This window comes from Ranitomeya variabilis, chromosome 3 (genome assembly GCF_051348905.1).
Source record: "Ranitomeya variabilis isolate aRanVar5 chromosome 3, aRanVar5.hap1, whole genome shotgun sequence".
Taxonomy (NCBI): domain Eukaryota; kingdom Metazoa; phylum Chordata; class Amphibia; order Anura; family Dendrobatidae; genus Ranitomeya; species Ranitomeya variabilis.
This window is the reverse complement of record NC_135234.1, coordinates 356,799,000-356,820,151: the sequence shown is the minus strand read 5'-3', so window position 1 is coordinate 356,820,151 and position 21,152 is coordinate 356,799,000. Positions and strand designations below refer to the sequence as shown.

Below are 21,152 nucleotides of genomic sequence, written 5' to 3'. Positions count from 1 at the left end.
ACACAATAAAATGGGCTGGCTGTAGGCACTTTAAAATTGGTTCCAGGGGTACACGGGCAGCAGTGGTCTGGTCAGTGGAGGCCTAGTGGAAGTATGGACCGCAGACAGGCTTCGAAGGCCTAACACAATAAAATGGGCTGGCTGTAGGCACTTTAAAATTGGTTCCAGGGGTACACGGGCAGCAGTGGTCTGGTCAGTGGAGGACTAGTGGAAGGAGGGAGCGCAGAAAGGCTTCAAAGGCCTAAAATAACAAACAATAGGCTCATGGCAGTTTTACAGCGGTTACATGGATACACGGGCAGGCAGCTTGGTGGTCAGTGGAGGAGTAGGGACCGCAGACAGGCTATCAAAGGCCTAAAATAACAAACAATAGGCTCATGGCAGTTTTACAGCGGTTACATGGATACACGGGCAGGCAGCTTGGTGCTGAGTGGAGGAGTAGTGCAAGGAGTGTCTGTCCCAGTACTCCCAAAATATAAATAGATGTTAATGTCTCGCAAAACAACCAAAACAAAAAAAAAGATGGCATACTTAGGTACAGGGGTGGGCTCATCTGCTGTGTTTCTGACATAGTAATTTGGCAGTAACTATTTAATGGTGCCAATATAGGACACAGACACAGACTACTTTAAGTTGCATCATAGATGTCTACAAATTTGTATTGTCAGTGCCAGACATTGAATGATGTCAGCGAATAGACTAAAGATTGGTGGAGCTGTGCGACATAATTTTGCACGTAGTACAGCCCAGTTTGAGCTGGGGTAGGGGGGAACTCTCTTGAGGCCGGCGGGACCGCCCCAGGGCCACTCATGTTACAACGGTGTGTCTGACGTTGGGTGCGCACCACCACCGCCAGAGACACTACATTGTACTATGAGGGACCCAGTAGCAATGCCGTCAACCAAAAGCGAGCACACCCACCTCTTCAGACAAACAGCAGTCTCACGGGTGCTTGCGCCAAGTCGCGATACCACGGCCCCGTGTGGGGAGTTTGGCCATTTAGGGAGGTGTAAACATGTCGTATGCTGTACAATCTGCAGCAGCAAATTAGACATTAGAAAAGTAATTCACAGGCAAGAGCTTTTCATAGGAAAGCTAGGTGTCGGCCGGGCAAGGTGGGGCAAAAGATTTTGAAATCCAGTTGTGGTTCATTTTAATGAATGTTAGATCGTCAACATTTTGGGTAGCCAGACGAGTCCTTTTTTCGGTTAATATTGACCCTGCAGCACTGAATACTCTTTCTGATAGGACACTTGCTGCCGGGCAAGCAAGCTCCTGCAATGCATATTCTGCCAATTCTGGCCAGGTGTCTAATTTGGAGGCCCAGTAATCAAATGGGAATGACGGTTGAGGGAGAACATCGATAAGGGATGAAAAATAGTTAGTAACCATACTGGACAAATGTTGTCTCCTGTCACTTTCAATTGATGCAGCAGTACCTGTCCTGTCTGCGGTCATAGCAAAATCACTCCACAACCTGGTCAGAAAACCCCTCTGTCCAACGCCACTTCTGATGTGTGCACCCCTAACACTCCTAGTCTGCTGCCCCCTGGAGCTCGTGTGAGAACGATCACGTGCGCTGTGTGCTGGGAATGCCTGAAGCAAACGGTCAACAAGAGTTGATTGTTTGGTTGCTAATATTAGTTCCAAGTTCTCATGTGGCATAACATTTTGCAATTTGCCTTTATAGCGTGGATCAAGGAGGCAGGCCAACCAGTAATCGTCATCGTTCATCATTTTCGTAATGCGTGTGTCCCTTTGTAGGATACGTAAGGCATAATCCGCCATGTGGGCCAAAGTTCCACTTGTCAAATCTCCGGTTGTGATTGGTTGAGGGGCAGTTGCAGGCAAATCTACGTCACTTGTGTCCCTCAAAAAACCAGAACCCGGCCGTGACACGCAACCAATTTCCTGTGCCCCCGTGAAAGTTTCCGCATTAAAAATATACTCATCCCCATCATCCTCCTCGTCCTCCACCTCCTCTTCGCCCGCTACCTCGTCCTGTACACTGCCCTGACCAGACAATGGCTGACTGTCATCAAGGCTTCCCTCTTCCTCTGGTGCAGACGCCTGCTCCTTTATGTGCGTCAAACTTTGCATCAGCAGACGCATTAGGGGGATGCTCATGCTTATTACGGCGTTGTCTGCACTAACCAGCCGTGTGCATTCCTCAAAACACTGAAGGACTTGACACATGTCTTGTATCTTCGACCACTGCACACCTGACAACTCCATGTCTGCCATCCTACTGCCTGCCCGTGTATCCTCCCACAAATAAATAACAGCACGCCTCTGTTCGCACAGTCTCTGAAGCATGTGCAGTGTTGAGTTCCACCTTGTTGCAACGTCTATGATTAGGCGATGCTGGGGAAGGTTCAAAGACCGCTGATAGGTCTGCATACGGCTGGCGTGTACAGGCGAACGTCGGATATGTGAGCAAAGTGCACGCACTTTGAGGAGCAGGTCGGAGAACCCAGGATAAGTTTTCAATAAGCACTGCACCACCAGGTTTAAGGTGTGAGCCAGGCAAGGAATGTGTTTCAGTTGGGAAAGGGAGATGGCAGCCATGAAATTCCTTCCGTTATCACTCACTACCTTGCCTGCCTCAAGATCTACTGTGCCCAGCCACGACTGCGTTTCTTGTTGCAAGAACTCGGACAGAACTTCCGCGGTGTGTCTGTTGTCGCCCAAACACTTCATAGCCAATACAGCCTGCTGACGCTTGGCAGTAGCTGGCCCATAATGGGACAACTGGTGTGCAACAGTGTCATCTGCCGATGGAGTGGTTGGCCGACTGCGTTCTGTGGAAGAGCTGTAGCTTCTGCAGGAGGACGAGGAGGAGGAGGAGGGGGTGCGAACGCCTACAGCCAACTGTTTCCTAGACCGTGGGCTAGGCACAACTGTCCCTAAATTGATGTCGCCTGTGGACCCTGCATCCACCACATTCACCCAGTGTGCCGTGATGGACACATAACGTCCCTGGCCATGCCTACTGGTCCATGCATCTGTAGTCAGGTGCACCTTTGTACTCACAGATTGCCTGAGTGCATGGACGATGCGCTGTTTAACATGCTGGTGCAGGGCTGGGATGGCTTTTCTGGAAAAAAAGTGTCGACTGGGTAGCTCGTATCGTGGTTCAGCGTACTCCATCAGGGCTTTGAAAGCTTCGCTTTCAACTAACCGGTAGGGCATCATCTCTAACGAGATTAGTCTAGCTATGTGGGCGTTAAAACCCTGTGTACGCGGATGCGAGGATAAGTACTTCCTTTTTCTAACCAGAGTCTCATGTAGGGTGAGCTGGACTGGAGAGCTGTAGATCGTGGAACTTTCGGGTGTGCCGGTGGACATGGCAGACTGAGAGACGGTTGGAGACGGTATTGTTTCCGCCGGTGCCCTACATGCAATATTTCCTCCTACAAAACTGGTGATTCCCTGACCCTGACTGCTTTTGGCTGGCAAAGAAACCTGCACAGATACTGCCGGTGGTGCGGAAAATGGTGGCCTTACAGTGACGGAAGGGATGTTGCGTTGCTGACTAGCTTCATTGGCCGAGGGTGCTACAACCTTGAGGGACGTTTGGTAGTTAGTCCAGGCTTGAGAATGCATGGTGGTTAAGTGTCTATGCATGCAACTAGTATTTAGACTTTTCAGATTCTGACCTCTGCTTAAGCTAGTTGAACATTTTTGACAGATGACTTTGCGCTGATCAGTTGGATGTTGTTTAAAAAAATGCCAGACTGCACTCTTCCTAGACTCTGATCCCTTTTCAGGGATTGCAGACTGAGCTTTAACCGGATGGCAACGCTGTGCTCCAACAGGTTTTGGCTTTGACACGCGTTTTGGTCCAGATACGGGCCCGGCAGATGGAACCTGTTGCGATGTTGATGCCTGCTGCGGCCCCTCCTCCACCTCCGCTTCTGAACTACTGCCGCCTGCACCCTGTTCCCCCAATGGCTGCCAATCGGGGTCAATAACTGGGTCATCTATTACCTCCTCTTCGAGCTCGTGTGCAACTTCGTCTGTGTCACTGTGTCGGTCGGTGGTATAGCGTTCGTGGCGGGGCAACATAGTCTCATCAGGGTCTGATTGTGGATCTGTACCCTGAGAGGGCAATGTGGTGGTCTGAGTCAAAGGAGCAGCATAGTACTCTGGCTGTGGCTGTGCATCAGTGCACTCCATGTCAGAATATACTTGTAATGGGCATGGCCTGTTAAATGTTTCACTTTCTAAGCCAGGGACGGTATGTGTAAAGAGCTCCATGGAGTGACCCGTTGTGTCGCCTGCTGCATCCTTCTCTCTTGTTGTAGTTTTTGCTGAGGAGGACAAGGAAGCGACTTGTCCCTGACCGTGAACATCCACAAGCGACGCGCTGCTTTTACATTTACCAGTTTCGGAAGAGGAGGCAAAAGAGCTAGAGGCTGAGTCTGCAATGTAAGCCAAAACTTGCTGTTGCTGCTCCGCCTTTAAAAGCGGTTTTCCTACTCCCAGAAAAGAGAGCGTTCGAGGCCTTGTGTAGCCTGACGACGAAACTGGCTCCACAGCTCCAGACTTAGGTGGAATATTTTTATCCCCACGACCACCTGATGCTCCACTACCACTACCATCATTACCAGCTGACAATGAACGCCCACGACGACCTCTTGCACCAGACTTCCTCATTGTTTTAAAATCTTAACCAAAGTAACTTTATTTGTTGCTATCAAACAACTTACACGGTGAGCTATAACTTCAGTATGATTTCAATATCCCTTAACAGGTTGGTGAGACCACAAGGAAAATCAGGCACAATGTTACACACTCTGTTTTCTGTGGCACAAAATCACAGAGATGACACACACGCAGGACTGTCACTCAAGCACTAATGTCAATATTAATCTCCCACCTAATTTATTTATTTTTTTTTCTCAGGGAGACTTTAGAAACCAAATAATATTAAAAAAAAAAAAAAAAGGCTTTCTATGGCCCACAATTAGAGAGAGAGAGGTGGCACAACCAGGAGTCAAGACTGGCACACAAGCTGAAAGGGCAATATTACTCTCCCACTGTTTTTTTAGGTTTTTTTTTTTTTTTCAGGGAGAATTAGAAACCAAATAATATTAAAAAAAAAAAAAATAGGCTTTCTATGGCCCACTGAATGAAAGGGAGAGAGGTGGCACACCCAGGAGTCAAGACTGGCACACAAGCTGAAAGGGCAATATTACTCTCCCACTGTTTTTTTAGGTTTTTTTTTTTTTTTCAGGGAGAATTAGAAACCAAATAATATTAAAAAAAAAAAAAATAGGCTTTCTATGGCCCACTGAATGAAAGGGAGAGAGGTGGCACACCCAGGAGTCAAGACTGGCACACAAGCTGAAAGGGCAATATTACTCTCCCACTGTTTTTTTATGTATTTTTTGTTTTTTCAGGGAGACTTTAGAAACCCAATAATATTTTAAAAAAAAAATAAATAGGCTTTCTATGGCCCACTGAATGAGAGGGAGAGAGGTGGCACACCCAGGAGTCAAGACTGGCACACAAGCTGAAAGGGCAATATTACTCTCCCACTGTTTTTTTAGGTTTTTTTTTTTTTTTCAGGGAGAATTAGAAACCAAATAATATTAAAAAAAAAAAAAAAAAAAAAAAAAATAGGCTTGCTATAGCCCACTGAATGAGAGATAGCACACACAGCAGTGGCACACAAGCCCTTACTGAGGCCAATATTTTTCTCCCACTGATTGATGTAGTGTTTTTGTGTTGAGGTAGAATTTAGAACACAAATCACGGAAAAAATAAATAGGCTTTCTATGGCCCACTGAATGAAAGGGAGAGAGGTGGCACACCCAGGAGTCAAGACTGGCACACAAGCTGAAAGGGCAATATTACTCTCCCACTGTTTTTTTATGTATTTTTTGTTTTTTCAGGGAGACTTTAGAAACCCAATAATATTTAAAAAAAAAAATAAATAGGCTTTCTATGGCCCACTGAATGAGAGGGAGAGAGGTGGCACACCCAGGAGTCAAGACTGGCACACAAGCTGAAAGGGCAATATTACTCTCCCACTGTTTTTTTAGGTTTTTTTTTTTTTTTCAGGGAGAATTAGAAACCAAATAATATTAAAAAAAAAAAAATAGGCTTTCTATGGCCCACTGAATGAAAGGGAGAGAGGTGGCACACCCAGGAGTCAAGACTGGCACACAAGCTGAAAGGGCAATATTACTCTCCCACTGTTTTTTTATGTATTTTTTGTTTTTTTCAGGGAGACTTTAGAAACCCAATAATATTTAAAAAAAAAAATAAATAGGCTTTCTATGGCCCACTGAATGAGAGGGAGAGAGGTGGCACACCCAGGAGTCAAGACTGGCACACAAGCTGAAAGGGCAATATTACTCTCCCACTGTTTTTTTATGTATTTTTTGTTTTTTTCAGGGAGACTTTAGAAACCCAATAATATTTAAAAAAAAAAATAAATAGGCTTTCTATGGCCCACTGAATGAGAGGGAGAGAGGTGGCACACCCAGGAGTCAAGACTGGCACACAAGCTGAAAGGGCAATATTACTCTCCCACTGTTTTTTTAGGTTTTTTTTTTTTTTCAGGGAGACTTTAGAAACCAAATAATATTAAAAAAAAAAAAAAAAAAAAAAAAATAGGCTTGCTATAGCCCACTGAATGAGAGATAGCACACACAGCAGTGGCACACAAGCCCTTACTGAGGCCAATATTTTTCTCCCACTGATTGATGTAGTGTTTTTGTGTTGAGGTAGAATTTAGAACACAAATCACGGAAAAAATAAATAGGCTTTCTATGGCCCACTGAATGAAAGGGAGAGAGGTGGCACACCCAGGAGTCAAGACTGGCACACAAGCTGAAAGGGCAATATTACTCTCCCACTGTTTTTTTATGTATTTTTTGTTTTTTCAGGGAGACTTTAGAAACCCAATAATATTTAAAAAAAAAAATAAATAGGCTTTCTATGGCCCACTGAATGAGAGGGAGAGAGGTGGCACACCCAGGAGTCAAGACTGGCACACAAGCTGAAAGGGCAATATTACTCTCCCACTGTTTTTTTAGGTTTTTTTTTTTTTTTCAGGGAGAATTAGAAACCAAATAATATTAAAAAAAAAAAAATAGGCTTTCTATGGCCCACTGAATGAAAGGGAGAGAGGTGGCACACCCAGGAGTCAAGACTGGCACACAAGCTGAAAGGGCAATATTACTCTCCCACTGTTTTTTTATGTATTTTTTGTTTTTTTCAGGGAGACTTTAGAAACCCAATAATATTTAAAAAAAAAAATAAATAGGCTTTCTATGGCCCACTGAATGAGAGGGAGAGAGGTGGCACACCCAGGAGTCAAGACTGGCACACAAGCTGAAAGGGCAATATTACTCTCCCACTGTTTTTTTAGGTTTTTTTTTTTTTTCAGGGAGACTTTTGAAACCAAATAATATTAAAAAAAAAAAAAAAAAAAAAATATAGGCTTGCTATAGCCCACTGAATGATAGCGCACACACAGCAGTGGCACACAAGCCCTGACTGAGGCCAATATTTTTCTCCCACTGATTGATGTAGTGTTTCTGTGTTGAGGTAGATTTTAGAACACAAATCACGGAAAAAATAAATAGGCTTTCTATGGCCCACTCAGTGAGAGATGGCACACACAGGGATGGCACTGTAGCAGAAATGCCAATCTTAATCTCCCACAAAAAAAAAACAAAACAAAAAAAAAACTGTCCTACAATTACTATCTCCCTGCAGTAATGTAAGCCAGGTATGGCAGGCAGCAATAGGAGTGGACTGATGCACAAATTAAATAAAAAGTGTGGACAAACAAAAAAGATAGCTGTGCAGAAAGGAAGGAACAAGAGGATATGTGCTTTGAAAAAAGCAGTTGGTTTCCACAGTGGCGTACACACAGCAATACAGCTATCACGGAGCCTTCTAGGGCAGCCCAATGAGCTACAGCGCTGAGGGGAAAAAAAAAAAAAAATAGCTTCCACTGTTCCTGCACACCGAAGGTGGTGTTGGACAGTGGAAATCGCTGCAGCACAAGCGGTTTGGTGGTTAGTGGACCCTGCCTAACGCTCTCCCTGCTTCTGACGAAGCGGCAGCAACCTGTCCCTAAGCTCAGATCAGCAGCAGTAAGATGGCGGTCGGCGGGAACGCCCCTTTATAGCCCCTGTGACGCCGCAGACAGCAAGCCAATCACTGCAATGCCCTTCTCTAAGATGGTGGGGACCAGGATCTATGTCATCACGCTGCCCACACTCTGCGTTCACCTTCATTGGCTGAGAAATGGCGCTTTTCGCGTCATTGAAACGCGACTTTGGCGCGAAAGTCGCGTACCGCATGGCCGACAAGCACAGGGGTCGGATCGGGTTTCATGAGACGCCGACTTAGCCAAAAGTCGGCGACTTTTGAAAATGATCGACCCGTTTCGCTCAACCCTAGTTATAACTGATAACAGCAATAGATAGTCACCTTGCATTTCATTGCTTTCTTAACTGAAAGTATAGATCTTTTCCCATCTTGTAATCAAAAACCAAAGTATATAACTTGAAAATCATTTGCTTTCAGATAACAGATTTCTTGCATCCTCTAATAATAGGGATTTGTCTATTAAAGGAATGAGTTTGGCCTGCAGCTGTTGAAAAGCGCTCGAGTCTTGGCACTGTGATATGTGAATATGTGATATGTGAATCTAACTCAGTATCTTGTATAATGCACGAATGTTTAAAAAGCAGCCAGGCAGAACGGTAAGTTTTACAAGGCCAGCAGCAAAGGCAGATCCACAATTTGGGGGAATTTTAAAATATAATACCTTGTTTTCTTATAGGACCAAAGAGACCAAAGTTACTCCACACTAAAGACACCCTTGACAGCCGTAACTGTTCATAACCTGAAACCAGGAACAGTCTATGTCTTCCAAATCCGCACATCATCTTCTTCTCAAGATTATGGAAGTTTCAGTCCAAGCATTGAAGTGGAAACTCTGGGAGAATGTAAGTTATTTCCTACTGCCAAAATAAAATGTACCAAGGTTATAACATAATTTGCAGACTGTAGGTCCCAGTACTTCCAATGTTACCATTTTGGATATATTGTCTTTAATCTATATGTACAGTTTTCCTATTTTCCCATATGTTTATATGTCTTAGGGCACTAAAGGCAAGACTAGTTCTAGCTGTAGAAAGCGGGCAATTTCTCTGGGCCACCATCTCCTAGGGGCTTCCTCAATACCCTACAGAAACAATATAAATATACACATGTAGCATTTCTTAAGCCAAATCCCTCCCATACCTATCTAAAAGGCTGGATAATTGTTTAGCTGACAGATACATCTCTTGACTCCCTCTATACACCACAATGCTGGACTCTGCATTATCATAGCCATATGTTGACTAGCTTTTGTGGGTCAAGTTGCAGTTTTGAGTGACAACATTAATTTTACCATATAGTGTGTTGAAAAAGGGGAAAAAATTGAGAAATTTTGAAATAAATGTAATTCCTCAATTCTTTTACATGTTTTGTTTATGTGGCTTACATAATGCAGTAAAATGACCTGGAAATTTAATTCTTCAAGCTAGTTTGATTACAGCTATATCAAATGTGTTTTTTTTACCTTTCAGTGGTTAAATACACTCAGAGCTTTGTAAAAAATATGTGGCTTTTGTCGCTATTTTCTGAGACCTGTAATTTTTAAATTTTTCTGTCAGTGGATCTTTATGAAGGATTATTTTTTGTGTGCTCATTTTTTTCCTTTCAGCATTTAATAGGGAATCTGTCAGCAGACTTCTGCAATGTAGTCTGAGGGCAGCACAAGGTAGTTGCTAAGCTGATTTCAGCGATGTGTCACTTATTATGCTGTTTGCATTGTTAGAAATACAATTAATGCTTCATCAGCAACAGATTATCACTCCTCAGACTAATGCTCAAGTGATTTCTGGTCTGACTCCGCCCTCTACTTTGATAAGCAGCTTACAGTTAATAGACAATGTACATAGAAAACTGTGGTGTGGGCGGGGTCAGCTTTCTGAGCTCTGCTACAAGCTATATCCAAAAACTTGTGTAACAACAGCGGCACACAATAAACTAAGTGACACATCTTTGGAATCAGGGTCTCTTTTCCTATATTATGCTGAGGTAGAAAAAAACCTGCTGACAGATTATTTATAGCGTATTGAATAAATAATTTTACATTTTGATAGACTGCACTTTTAAACACACAATGATACCAAATTTGTTTATTTATAATTGCTTTGATTTGTTTATATTTCAACTGTAAAAAAGGGTTATTTAAACTGTGATATTCATTTTTTATAATATTTTATGTATACTGTTACTTTATTTTTAAGTCCCTTTAAGAGATTGGAACATGCCATTGAGTCACCATATGTTAAGAGTCGAGTCCCTGCCGCTGCACAGGGGGAATCTCGAACCATGTCGCTGTGGTCTCCCATTCTCCTCCAGCTGCAGTGGAGTCTGCTCAGCGGAGATGTCGGTCCCAGCGTCTGGCTCATGCTGATACTGTGTGCTTGGTTACTGCTCCCTTTCCAGGCTCTGCCTTTGTAGCCAGTACTGATCAGTGGCGAGCAAACGTTCCAGGGACTATGTCCTGCTTTTCCCATACTGATCATGCCCACAGGACGACCTCCCAATGGAGGTCGGGGGTCACACGCTCAGGTCCTGTAGCAGCTTCTATTGGACCACGAGGAAGGTCCTTGAGTGCTACAGCTATAAAAGGTTTGCATGGCCACACGGCCATGTGCTAGTATAAACCTATTATCGTGTGTGTGTGGCTGTGTGCTTGTTCTGGTGATTGCTCCTTAATCATTCCCATTCCTTGTGTTGTTGAATGTTCACGAATGTTGGAGCTACCTAGCGCTTGACAGTGCTATCCTACACCAGAGCACGATCTGAACTGCGTATAACCAGCAGTGTCCGCCTGCACGGCGCTGTGCGCACTCTGTGCAATAATCTAAACTTATCCTGACAACTGGTCAGTATAGGGTGGGAACTCCAGCTTGATCTCTGCATCTGACTCAGGGCATCCTCAGATGCGGGCTCAAAAGCCACCGAGGGTCAGAGCGGGATCAATCACCAGCTTAGTGGGGGTGAGTCTCAGGGATCCCACTAGCATTCATCTGCTGCATCCTGTGTTCGCTAACAGGGCACAGCATTTCATTTGTTTCACTGTGACTCTGTGAAGCAACAGAGTTTGCTTTAGTTCTTACCGGGTGTCTGAACCTGAGTTTACTCTGGCGTAGTACTGCCATATAGTGCTGCCATTATTTAGCTGCAGGTTCCATCTCTGCATGGTGGACCCCGGGCTGTGAATGCACCTTTACCATCTTTAATCTATTCGGTGCGTTCCGCCAGCTGCAACACCATATGATCACATCGCTAGAGGGGGGTAATGGGAGCTGGTGCCTGAACGCAGCAGCCCCTATGAACGCTTTGCTCCATTTAAGTAACCTGACAATGAATAACAGTGACAATAAATGTTGCTTTTGTTTGGCCACTACTGTTCCAAGCAGATGGCAGTTGTGTAACATAGTAAGCATTTACCAGCATGGAATGGGCTGAGCTCCTGACCTTGCTCCATACGAGTACATCATAACTGATCATAGGGGTAAAGAGCTATATGTCATTAAATGCATTTTCAAGGAATATGATACTGGTGACTAGTGTTGAGCATTCCGATACTGCAAGTATCGGGTATCGGCCGATACTTGCTGTATCGGAATTCCGATACCGAGATCCGATACTTTTGTGGTATCGGGTATCGGGTATCGAAACAACATTAATGTAATAATGTGTAAAAGAGAGAATTAAAATAAAAAATATTGCTATACTCACCTCTCCGACGCAGCCCAGACCTCAGCGAGGGAACCGGCAGCGTTGTTTGTTTAAAATTTGCGCGTTTACTTGGTTACGTGAAGTCCCGGCTTGTGATTGGTCGTGGCAGCCATGTTGCCGGGACGCGGACCAATCACAGCAAGCCGTGACGTAATTTCAGGTCCTTGCAGGATTTTAAAATTACGTTCCGGTGTTGTGATTGGGCGCGTCGTGGTCACATGGGCGACGTAACCAATCACAAGCCGGGACGTCACGGGAGGCTGGACACGCGCACATTTTAAAATGCGCGCGTGTCCAGCCTCCCGTGACGTCCCGGCTTGTGATTGGTCGCGGCGGCCATGTTGCCGGGACGCGGACCAATCACAACGCCGGAACGTAATTTTAAAATCCTTCAGGACCTGAAATTACGTCACGGCTTGCTGTGATTGGTCCACGTCCCGGCAACATGGCCGCCGCGACCAATCACAAGCCGTGACGTCACGGGAGGCTGGACACGCGCACATTTTAAAATGCGCGCGTCCAGCCTCCCGGCTTGTGATTGGTTGACCGCGATGCAACCAATCACAAGCCGGGACGTCACGGGAGGCTGGACAAGCGCGCATTTTAAAATACGCGCGTGTCCAGCCTCCCGTGACGTCACGGCTTGTGATTGGTTGCGTCGCCCATGTGACTGCGACGCAACCAATCACAACGCCGGGACGTAATTTTAAAATCCTGCAGGACCTGAAATTACGTCACGGCTTGCTGTGATTGGTCCGCGTCCCGGCAACATGGCCGCCGCGACCAATCACAAGCCGGGACTTCACGTAACCAAGTAAACGCGCGAATTTTAAACAAAGAACGCTGCCGGTTCCCTCGGTAAGGTGCCGGTTCCCTCGAAGAGGTGAGTATAGCAATATTTTTTATTTTAATTCTTTCTTTTACACATTAATATGGTTCCCAGGGCCTGAAGGAGAGTTTCCTCTCCTTCAGACCCTGGGAACCATCAGGAATACCGTCCGATACTTGAGTCCCATTGACTTGTATTGGTATCGGGTATCGGTATCGGATTGGATCCGATACTTTGCCGGTATCGGCCGATACTTTCCGATACCGATACTTTCAAGTATCGGACGGTATCGCTCAACACTACTGGTGACCTATCCTTAAGATAAATCATACAGACCCAAACCAAGAAAAAGATGATCAAAAGGTCAAATTTTATCAAAAATCCATGTAAATTTTATTAACTTGCAAATCACAAACTTTAAAATGCATAACACCAATTGGAGAAGAAAGTGAAATAGAACAATATGTTCACAAAGTGTAATACATATTAAACGACGCAATCGTCTGGACAAACGGCCCCTTGAGAAAGGAGAAGTCCGAAATGGGCATCGGGGCGGACGCGCTCGTCTTGGACATTGGTTAAGTCCCTAGATCCCTGGTGACTGCTAACAGGTAAATAGTGGTGATTTATTGATATGTTCCTTTATTTATTGATATGTTTTTCCCTTATGGAGGTAATATCCAGCCGGTGATATGTATAGAGATGTTATATCTATCTATGCATAAGCTACGATTTTTGGAGACATTGTATTATGTGGTAAATGGCTAGGGCTATGCATATGCGAGCATTATAGCGATAGGTTGTACTTTGTGATTATGACCAGTGTTTTATTAGCATTGCTATATGGTTATATGATCTGAGTAAACCGTTTGTTTCCAGACGATTGCATCGCTTAATATGTTTTACAGCTTGTGAACATATTGTTCTATTTCACTTTCTTCCCCAATTGGTGTTATGCATTTCAAAGTTTGTGATTTATAACTTAATAACATTTACACGGATTTTTGATAAAATTTGACCTTTTGATCATCTTGTTCTTGGTTTGGGTCTGTATGATATTTGATGATAGGTCTGGTAATCCGGTGGACACATGAAATGGGTAAATAATAGATGAATAATTGGTATCATGTGTCTCCATCATACTTGTTACATTTGGTTAAGATAAATCATGAATATTAAATTGATTAAGGTCCGATACCCTGCTCCCACCAATCAGCTGTTTTCAGCTTCCGCGGTTGTCACATGTACACATTGTACGGATCTGAAACACAACAGCTCTATCCACTGGGTAATTTCTGTTTCAATATAAAATATTAGCTAAAAGTGCAATCTGTATGTCTTTGTTGAGCAACATCTGAATGTCTATTAACATGCCTTTATAAAGACAGGCAGATATATTAGTATATATTTTAAGCTTTACTTCCCAGAATTGCAAACTATGTAATTTTGCAGAAGCAGTAAAAAAACAAATCTGTCATGATGACACAATTAAATTTTAACAACCATATCTATGCTAGAATATTTGTACAAAATGTGTAGTTTATTGTTGAAACAGGGCAAGCTGCATAGTGAATAAATGGAGATAAACACATAATCTTAAGTTTACAATACAGCAATGCTGAACACTGAGAACTGAGAACATCTAACATTTGTCTTGTAAAACATCTGGCATTGCAATGTACAGTTGAAATGAATGATATGCAGTATATTACACTGATATATTAAAGAGGTTGCATATGATTACAATATTGATGACCTATCATTTATATAGATCATCAACATCAGATTTGTGGAGGCCCAATAGCCCAACTTATCAAGTATTAATAGGCTTTGCATGATGGAAGTACACATTTTACAAAGTCCGAACACCATAGATCTGCACACTAAGTGGAGGTCATTCTCAGGTAATGAAGTGAAGCTCAGCCTTTATGAAGTGAAATAAAGGAGTTATTCTCAGGTTGCATCTTGAGCAGCTAACAGCAATGCATTCTCCTCACAGTCTGCTTACTTGCTGACCTGCTGGGGTAGACACTGCTCCCCAACTGATAGTTCTGGTACATAGCAAAGCTGTAGTGTTAGCAGAGCTATGTAGATCAGCACAAATTCTGCTGTAGCACAATCAGTTGTCAGTGGTTTGTTCTGAAGTCTCTATTGCTGTTAGAGATGAGCGCACCAGGTAAAATTCAAATTGACCTGATTTCGTAAATTTTCCTTAGAAATTTAATTCACAGTTTTAATGCCCTTTATTAAGCTTTGGGGTCTCTTCAGATCCAAGAGCATAATAAATTCTGTGACCTCATGCAAGCATGTGCAGAACCCTCCTGAGGATTCCCGCATGAATGCAGTTGATAAGAAGATGCAGAGAAGACCAGAAGGGTGATGATCAGTAACAGACAGGCCAGAGAGGTGAGCAATGAGGTAAATGTGAGGATTTTTTTATTTTGTAACTTTTAGACAGCCATTTATGGATGAAAAAAATAGTGGCCAATTGTCGTTCTATCATTAAATCCACGCAAAATATAAAATAGCTGCATTTTTTTCTAATATGAATTTTGGTACATATGAGACAAATTCAATTCCACTCGTATATACACACGTAATCAAAATTGTTGGTACCCCTCGTTTAATGACAGAAAAACTCACAATGGTCACAGAAATAACTTGAATCTGACAAAAGTAATAGTAAATATAAGATCTATGAAAATGAACAAATGAATGTCAGACATTGCTTATCAACCATGTTTCTACAGAATTAAAAAAAAAAACAAAACTCATGAAATATGCCTGGACAGAAATGATGGTACCCTGAAAATAATGTGACAAAAGGGACATGTTAAATCAAGGTGTGTCCACTAACTAGCATCACAGGTATATAATCTTGGGATCAGTGAGTGGGCCTGTATATAGGGCTACAGATACTCACTGTGCTATTTGGTGACATGGTGTGTATCATACTCAACATGGACCAGAGGAAGCAAAGGAAGGAGTTGTCTCAAGAGATTAGAAAGAAAATTATAGACAAACACGTTAAAGGTAAAAGTTATAAGACCATCTCCAAGCAGCTTGATGTTCCTGTGACTACAGTTGCACATATTATTCAGAAATGTAAGATCCATGGGACTGTATCCAACCTCCCTGGACGTGGCCGCAGGAGGAAAATTGATGACAAATCAAAGAGACAGATAATATGAATGGTAATAAAAGAGCCCAGAAAAACTTCTACACAGATTAAAGGTGAACTTCAAGCTCAAGGAACATCAGTGTCAGATCGCATCATCCATCGTTGTATGAGCCAAAGTGGACTTCATGGAAGACGACCAAGGAGGACACCTTTGTTGAAAAAAATCATTAAAAAGCCAGACTGGAATTTGCCAAACTACATGTTGACAAGCCACAAAGCTTCTGGGAGAATGTCCTATGGACAGATGAGCCAAAAATTTAACTTTTTGGCAAGACACTTCAGCTCTATGTTTACAGATGGAAAATGAAGCATATCAAGAAAAGAACACTGTCCCTACTGTGAAACATGGAGGAGGCTCTGTTATGTTCTGGGGCTGCTTTGCTGCATCTTGCACAGGGTGTCTAAAATCTGTGCAAGGTACAATGAAATCTCAGAACTATCAAGGGATTCTAGAAAGAAATGTGCTGCCCAGTGTCAGAAAGCTTGGTCTCAGTCACAGGTCATGGGTCTTGCAACAGGATAATGACCCAAAACACACAGCTAAAAACTCCCAAGAATAGCTAAGAGGAAAACATTGGACTATTCTGAAGTGGCCTTCTATGCGCACTGACCAAAATCCTATTGAGCATATTTGGAAAGAGCTGAAACATGCCATCTGGAAAAGGCAACCTTCAAACACGAGACAACAACTAGAGCAGGGTGTTCTTGAGAAGTGGGCCAAAATACCTGTCGAGAGGTGCAGAAGTCTCATTAGCAGTTAGAGGAATCGTTTGATGGCAGTGACTGTCTCAAAAGGTTGAGTAACAAAATATTAAGTTAAGGGTACCATCATTTCTTTCCAGGCCTATTTTATGAGTTTTATTTTATTTTTTTTAGGTTAAAAAGCAATGTCTGACATTCATTTGTTCATTTTCATAGATTTTTTTATTTATTATTACTTTTGTCAGATTCAAGTTATTTCTGTGACCATTGTGGGTTTTTTTTTGCCATTAAATGAGGAATACCAACAATTTTGACTACATATGAATAGATCCGTAGCAAGAATACAGGCAAGAAGAGGCAGTGGTTTGCCCAGAGGTAGAACTCGGTCCCCCCACTCAGCTAGATAACAGGCCAAGCAAGGATGCGTTGGTCCCCTGTCTGGCATTTTTTTGCTGATAGTCATCCAGATAAAACAACAGTAATTTACAGCATCTGCCTAACCAAGCTAAGAAGAGGCAAGAACACTGACTACCTGAGCACCATCAGCATGCAAAAGCACATGGCAGCCAAGCACCCCAGTAGGTGGGCAAAACGCCTGGTTAGCATATTTGTGTCTAAAGGTACCGTCACACTAAGCGACGCTGCAGCGATACAGACAATGATGCTGATCGCTGCAGCGTCGCTGTTTGGTCGCGGGAGAGCTGTCACACAGACCGCTCTCCAGCGACCAACGATGCCGAAGTCCCCGGGTAACCAGGGTAAACATCGGGTTACTAAGCGCAGGGCCGCGCTTAGTAACCCGATGTTTACCCTGGTTACCAGTGGAAAATGTAAAAAAAACAAACAGTACATACTTACATTCGCGTCCCCCGGCGTCCGCTTCCTGCACTGACTGAGCGCCGGCCCTAACAGCAGAGCGGTGACGTCACTGCTGTGCTGTACTTTCACTTTCACTTTACGGCGCTCAGTCAGTGTGGGAAGCGGACGCCGGGGGACGCGAAGGTGAGTATGTAGTTTGTTTTTTTTACATTTTACACTGGTAACCATGGTAAACATTGGGTTACTAAGCGCGGCCCTGCGCTTAGTAACCCGATGTTTACCCTGGTTACCAGTGTAAAACATCGCTGGTATCGTTGCTTTTGGTGTCAAACACGACGATACACGCCGGTCTGACGACCAAATAAAGTTCTGAACTTTGTTGAACGACCAGCGATATCACAGCAGGATCCTGATCGCTGCTGCGTGTCAAACACAACGATATCGCTATCCAGGACGCTGCAACGTCACGGATCGCTAGCGATATCGTTTAGTGTGACGGTACCTTTAGGGTCAAGCCACTGCCACTTCCCCTGTGTTTCGACCTTCCTAATCTGCTGACCAGGAAGTAGGTATTGATGCTTCTTCCCACAATTAGCAGTTGCACACACAAGAGTCAGCAACAGTCAGTCCATTTCATTGTCCCAGCGCAGCATTCTGTTGTCCCTTCCCCAGACATTTACTAGAAAGGAGAAATATCCAGCCACCCACCCACAGGCAAAAACACTCACACTTCCAGATTGCTAGCCTTAGAAATGTTGCCATTTTGACTTGTGGGTAGTGTTGAGCGATACCTTCCGATACTTGAAAGTATCGGTATCGGATAGTATCGGCCGATACCCGAAAAATATCGGATATCGCCGATACCGATACCCGATACCAATACAAGTCAATGGGACACAAGTATTAGAAGGTATCCTGGATGGTTCCCAGGGTCTGAAGGAGAGGAAACTCTCCTTCAGGCCCTGGGATCCATATTCATGTAAAAAATAAAGAATTAAAATAAAAAATATGGATATACTCACCCGTCCGGCTGCCCCTGGACCTTACTGATTGTAAGCGGCAGCCTCCGTTCCTAAGAATGAGGAGTTTAGGACCCTCGATGACGTTGCGGCTTGTGATTGGTCGCGTGCCGCTCATGTGACCGCTCATGTGACCAATCACAAGCCGGAGGCTGCCGGTTACAATCGGTAAGGTCCAGGGGCCGCCGGACAGGTGAGTATATCCATATTTTTTATTTTAATTCTTTATTTTTTACATGAATATGGATCCCAGGGCCTGAAGGAGAGTCTCCTCTCCTCCAGTCCCTGGGAACCATACACTGGGAACTTCCGATTCCGATTTCCGATACCACAAAAATATCGGAACTCGGTATCGGAATTCCGATACCGCAAGCATCGGCCGATACCCGATACTTGCGGTATCGGAATGCTCAACACTACTTGTGGGACTGAGTCTTTCTGTGACCTCTTGGCAGTGGCAGCCCCATGGTACTTGATTCCAAATCGACACTATTTTTCCCTGTGCGCTGTCCTCAGTTACATAAGCACGTGTTTACACAATATCAGTCGTGCTCTGGCCAATGCAGTCACAGGGAAGGTCCACCAAACCACAGTTATGTGGACAAGTTCTTGTGGATGATAAATTTCCATTATGGCACACTGGATTTACTGGTAGAGTCTGGGACAGAGTCAAAGGCTGGGACATCACACATCTTACCCTCACCAACAATAGCGGTCCCAACTTCCTTCAGGGTTTCAGTCTCATTTTCCAGTTCCTGTCTCTCCTCCTCCTCATCCTCAGCGAAAGCAGCCTCCCCATCACTCCCCAGCTGGGAAATCTGTAGCACTGCCTTGGCGAATCGGCAGCATGCACTGCTGTAGCTCATCTGTTAAGGTGATAAAGCTCACAACGCAGCTGAGCTGTTGAAATTGATAAAAGAATGTGTGATTCTTTGTAGTCTGCCACACATGGCAGAGTTCATGCCTAGATGCCTTTCTCAGGACCCTCGCATGAAAGACATTTAGTACACCATGAAATACTTTCACAGTACAAGGAGAAATTTGCTTCTCTAATGTCGGAGGCAGACATGCCATATTCAGTGCATGCATGACAGAGGGCCGTAGGGGAAGACTTGCTAAAAAGATTACCCTCAGACAACACTGAGGTACCGGCTCTTTTCGCCCACGAGGATTACAGGGGAGGGCCACAAACACCAGGTGCAACGCAGGGAAGGGGGAATGTCAACCAACTTGGCCAATTTCATGAGTTCATCCCATCAGCAAGGGCTAGCTGTGGGTGTAACTATGATGAGGAGGGAGAGGTTGACCAAGATGGTGATTGACTAATTAAGTGAGCATACTAGCTTCCTTCCTGATTCTTCAGTGCCCTTTAACAATTGGTTGTCCAAGCTGCACACTTGGCCTGACCTCTCCTTGTACGCCTTGGAGTTGCTGCCATGCCCTGTCGTGAGTGTTTTGTCTGAGTGGATTTTTAGTTCAGCAGGTGAAATTATAAAAGATAGGCGAACATGGCTGTCAATGGAAAATGCAGACAGACTGAGTCTTCTAAAACGTCCATCCCTTACTATCCAAAACTATTTTGATCAGGAAATCAACTCTTCCTCTTCCTCCTGCTTCTGCAACAAGTACTTAGTGTTCATCTATGTATACCAATGTGGGTATTCTTTTGTACTTTTTTAAACCTTTTCACATTGTGCAACAGTGAAACTTGTACTCTCTATCTCTACTCCTTGTAATAACTACTAAATGTATTGTGAGGTCCCCATCACGGCCTCTTTCAGCGTGCATGATACAGCCTCGTTGAGGTAATTTTTGGAAACCTTTGTACATTGTGCAATGGTTACATTTCTACTTCCCATCTCTACCTCTTGTTATAACTGCAAAGTGTATTGTGATATCCCCATCATGGCGTCTTTCAGCATGTATGATACAGACACCTTGGGTAATTTTTTTAAAACTTTACACATTGTGCAATGGTGAAACTTGTACTCCCTATCTCTAGCTAGTCTAATAAGTACAAAATGTATTGTGAGGTCCCCACCACGGTCTCTTTCAGCGTGTATGATACAACATTTTTGGAAAACTTTGCATATTATGCAATGGTGAAACTTCTATTCCCTATCTCTCCATATTGTAATAACTGCAAAATATATTGTGAGGCCGTTATCACGGTCTCTTTCAGCGTATATGATACAGCCCCCTTGGGGTAATTATTGGAAAACTTTGTACATTGTGCAATGGTAATATTTCTACTCTCAATCTCTATATATTCTATTATTATGATTTTTTTTATTGTGTTCCCCTTCTCAGAGTCTCTTTAAGCATGTATCTGGTAGCCTGATGTTTTTGGGGTCTGCACTTGGACATTTTGGAACATAAATGCATTAATATGCTCCACACAATTCTTCAGGTTTCAGCCTTACACAGAATAATAATATGAGTAATGAAACATGCTCTCTATATATGCTGCTAGTTCAAAAATTTTACCCACACATCCCTTTACAAAGGGAAATTCGACCTAATACCTACAGTATGTCAGCATACACCATATACTGCTCATATACTCAGCACCCCAGTAGGTGGACGGAACACCTAGGTACAAAATATGTGTCTTCTGATGAAACCAATGGCCCTTCCCTGTGTTACGATGTTCCCATTCTGCTGTCCAGGAAGAATGTGCTGAGGCCTTCTGTCCACAACCTGCAGTTGCACAGACCCTACAGTCAGCAACCATATCCAGTTCATTGTCCCAGCGCAGCTTTCAGTA

The 21,152-nt window shown here is 43.7% G+C and overlaps 1 protein-coding gene across 1 annotated transcript in view; it reads left to right on the top strand.

Moving 5' to 3' along the window:
• EPHA10 (EPH receptor A10) overlaps positions 1-21,152 on the top strand; it is a 1,320,108-nt gene that overhangs the window by 921,258 nt on the left and 377,698 nt on the right. The window contains exon 7 of the mRNA XM_077295896.1: positions 8,813-8,978. Coding sequence (XP_077152011.1) covers positions 8,813-8,978 — 166 coding nt within the window. The remainder of the gene's footprint in view (positions 1-8,812; positions 8,979-21,152) is intronic.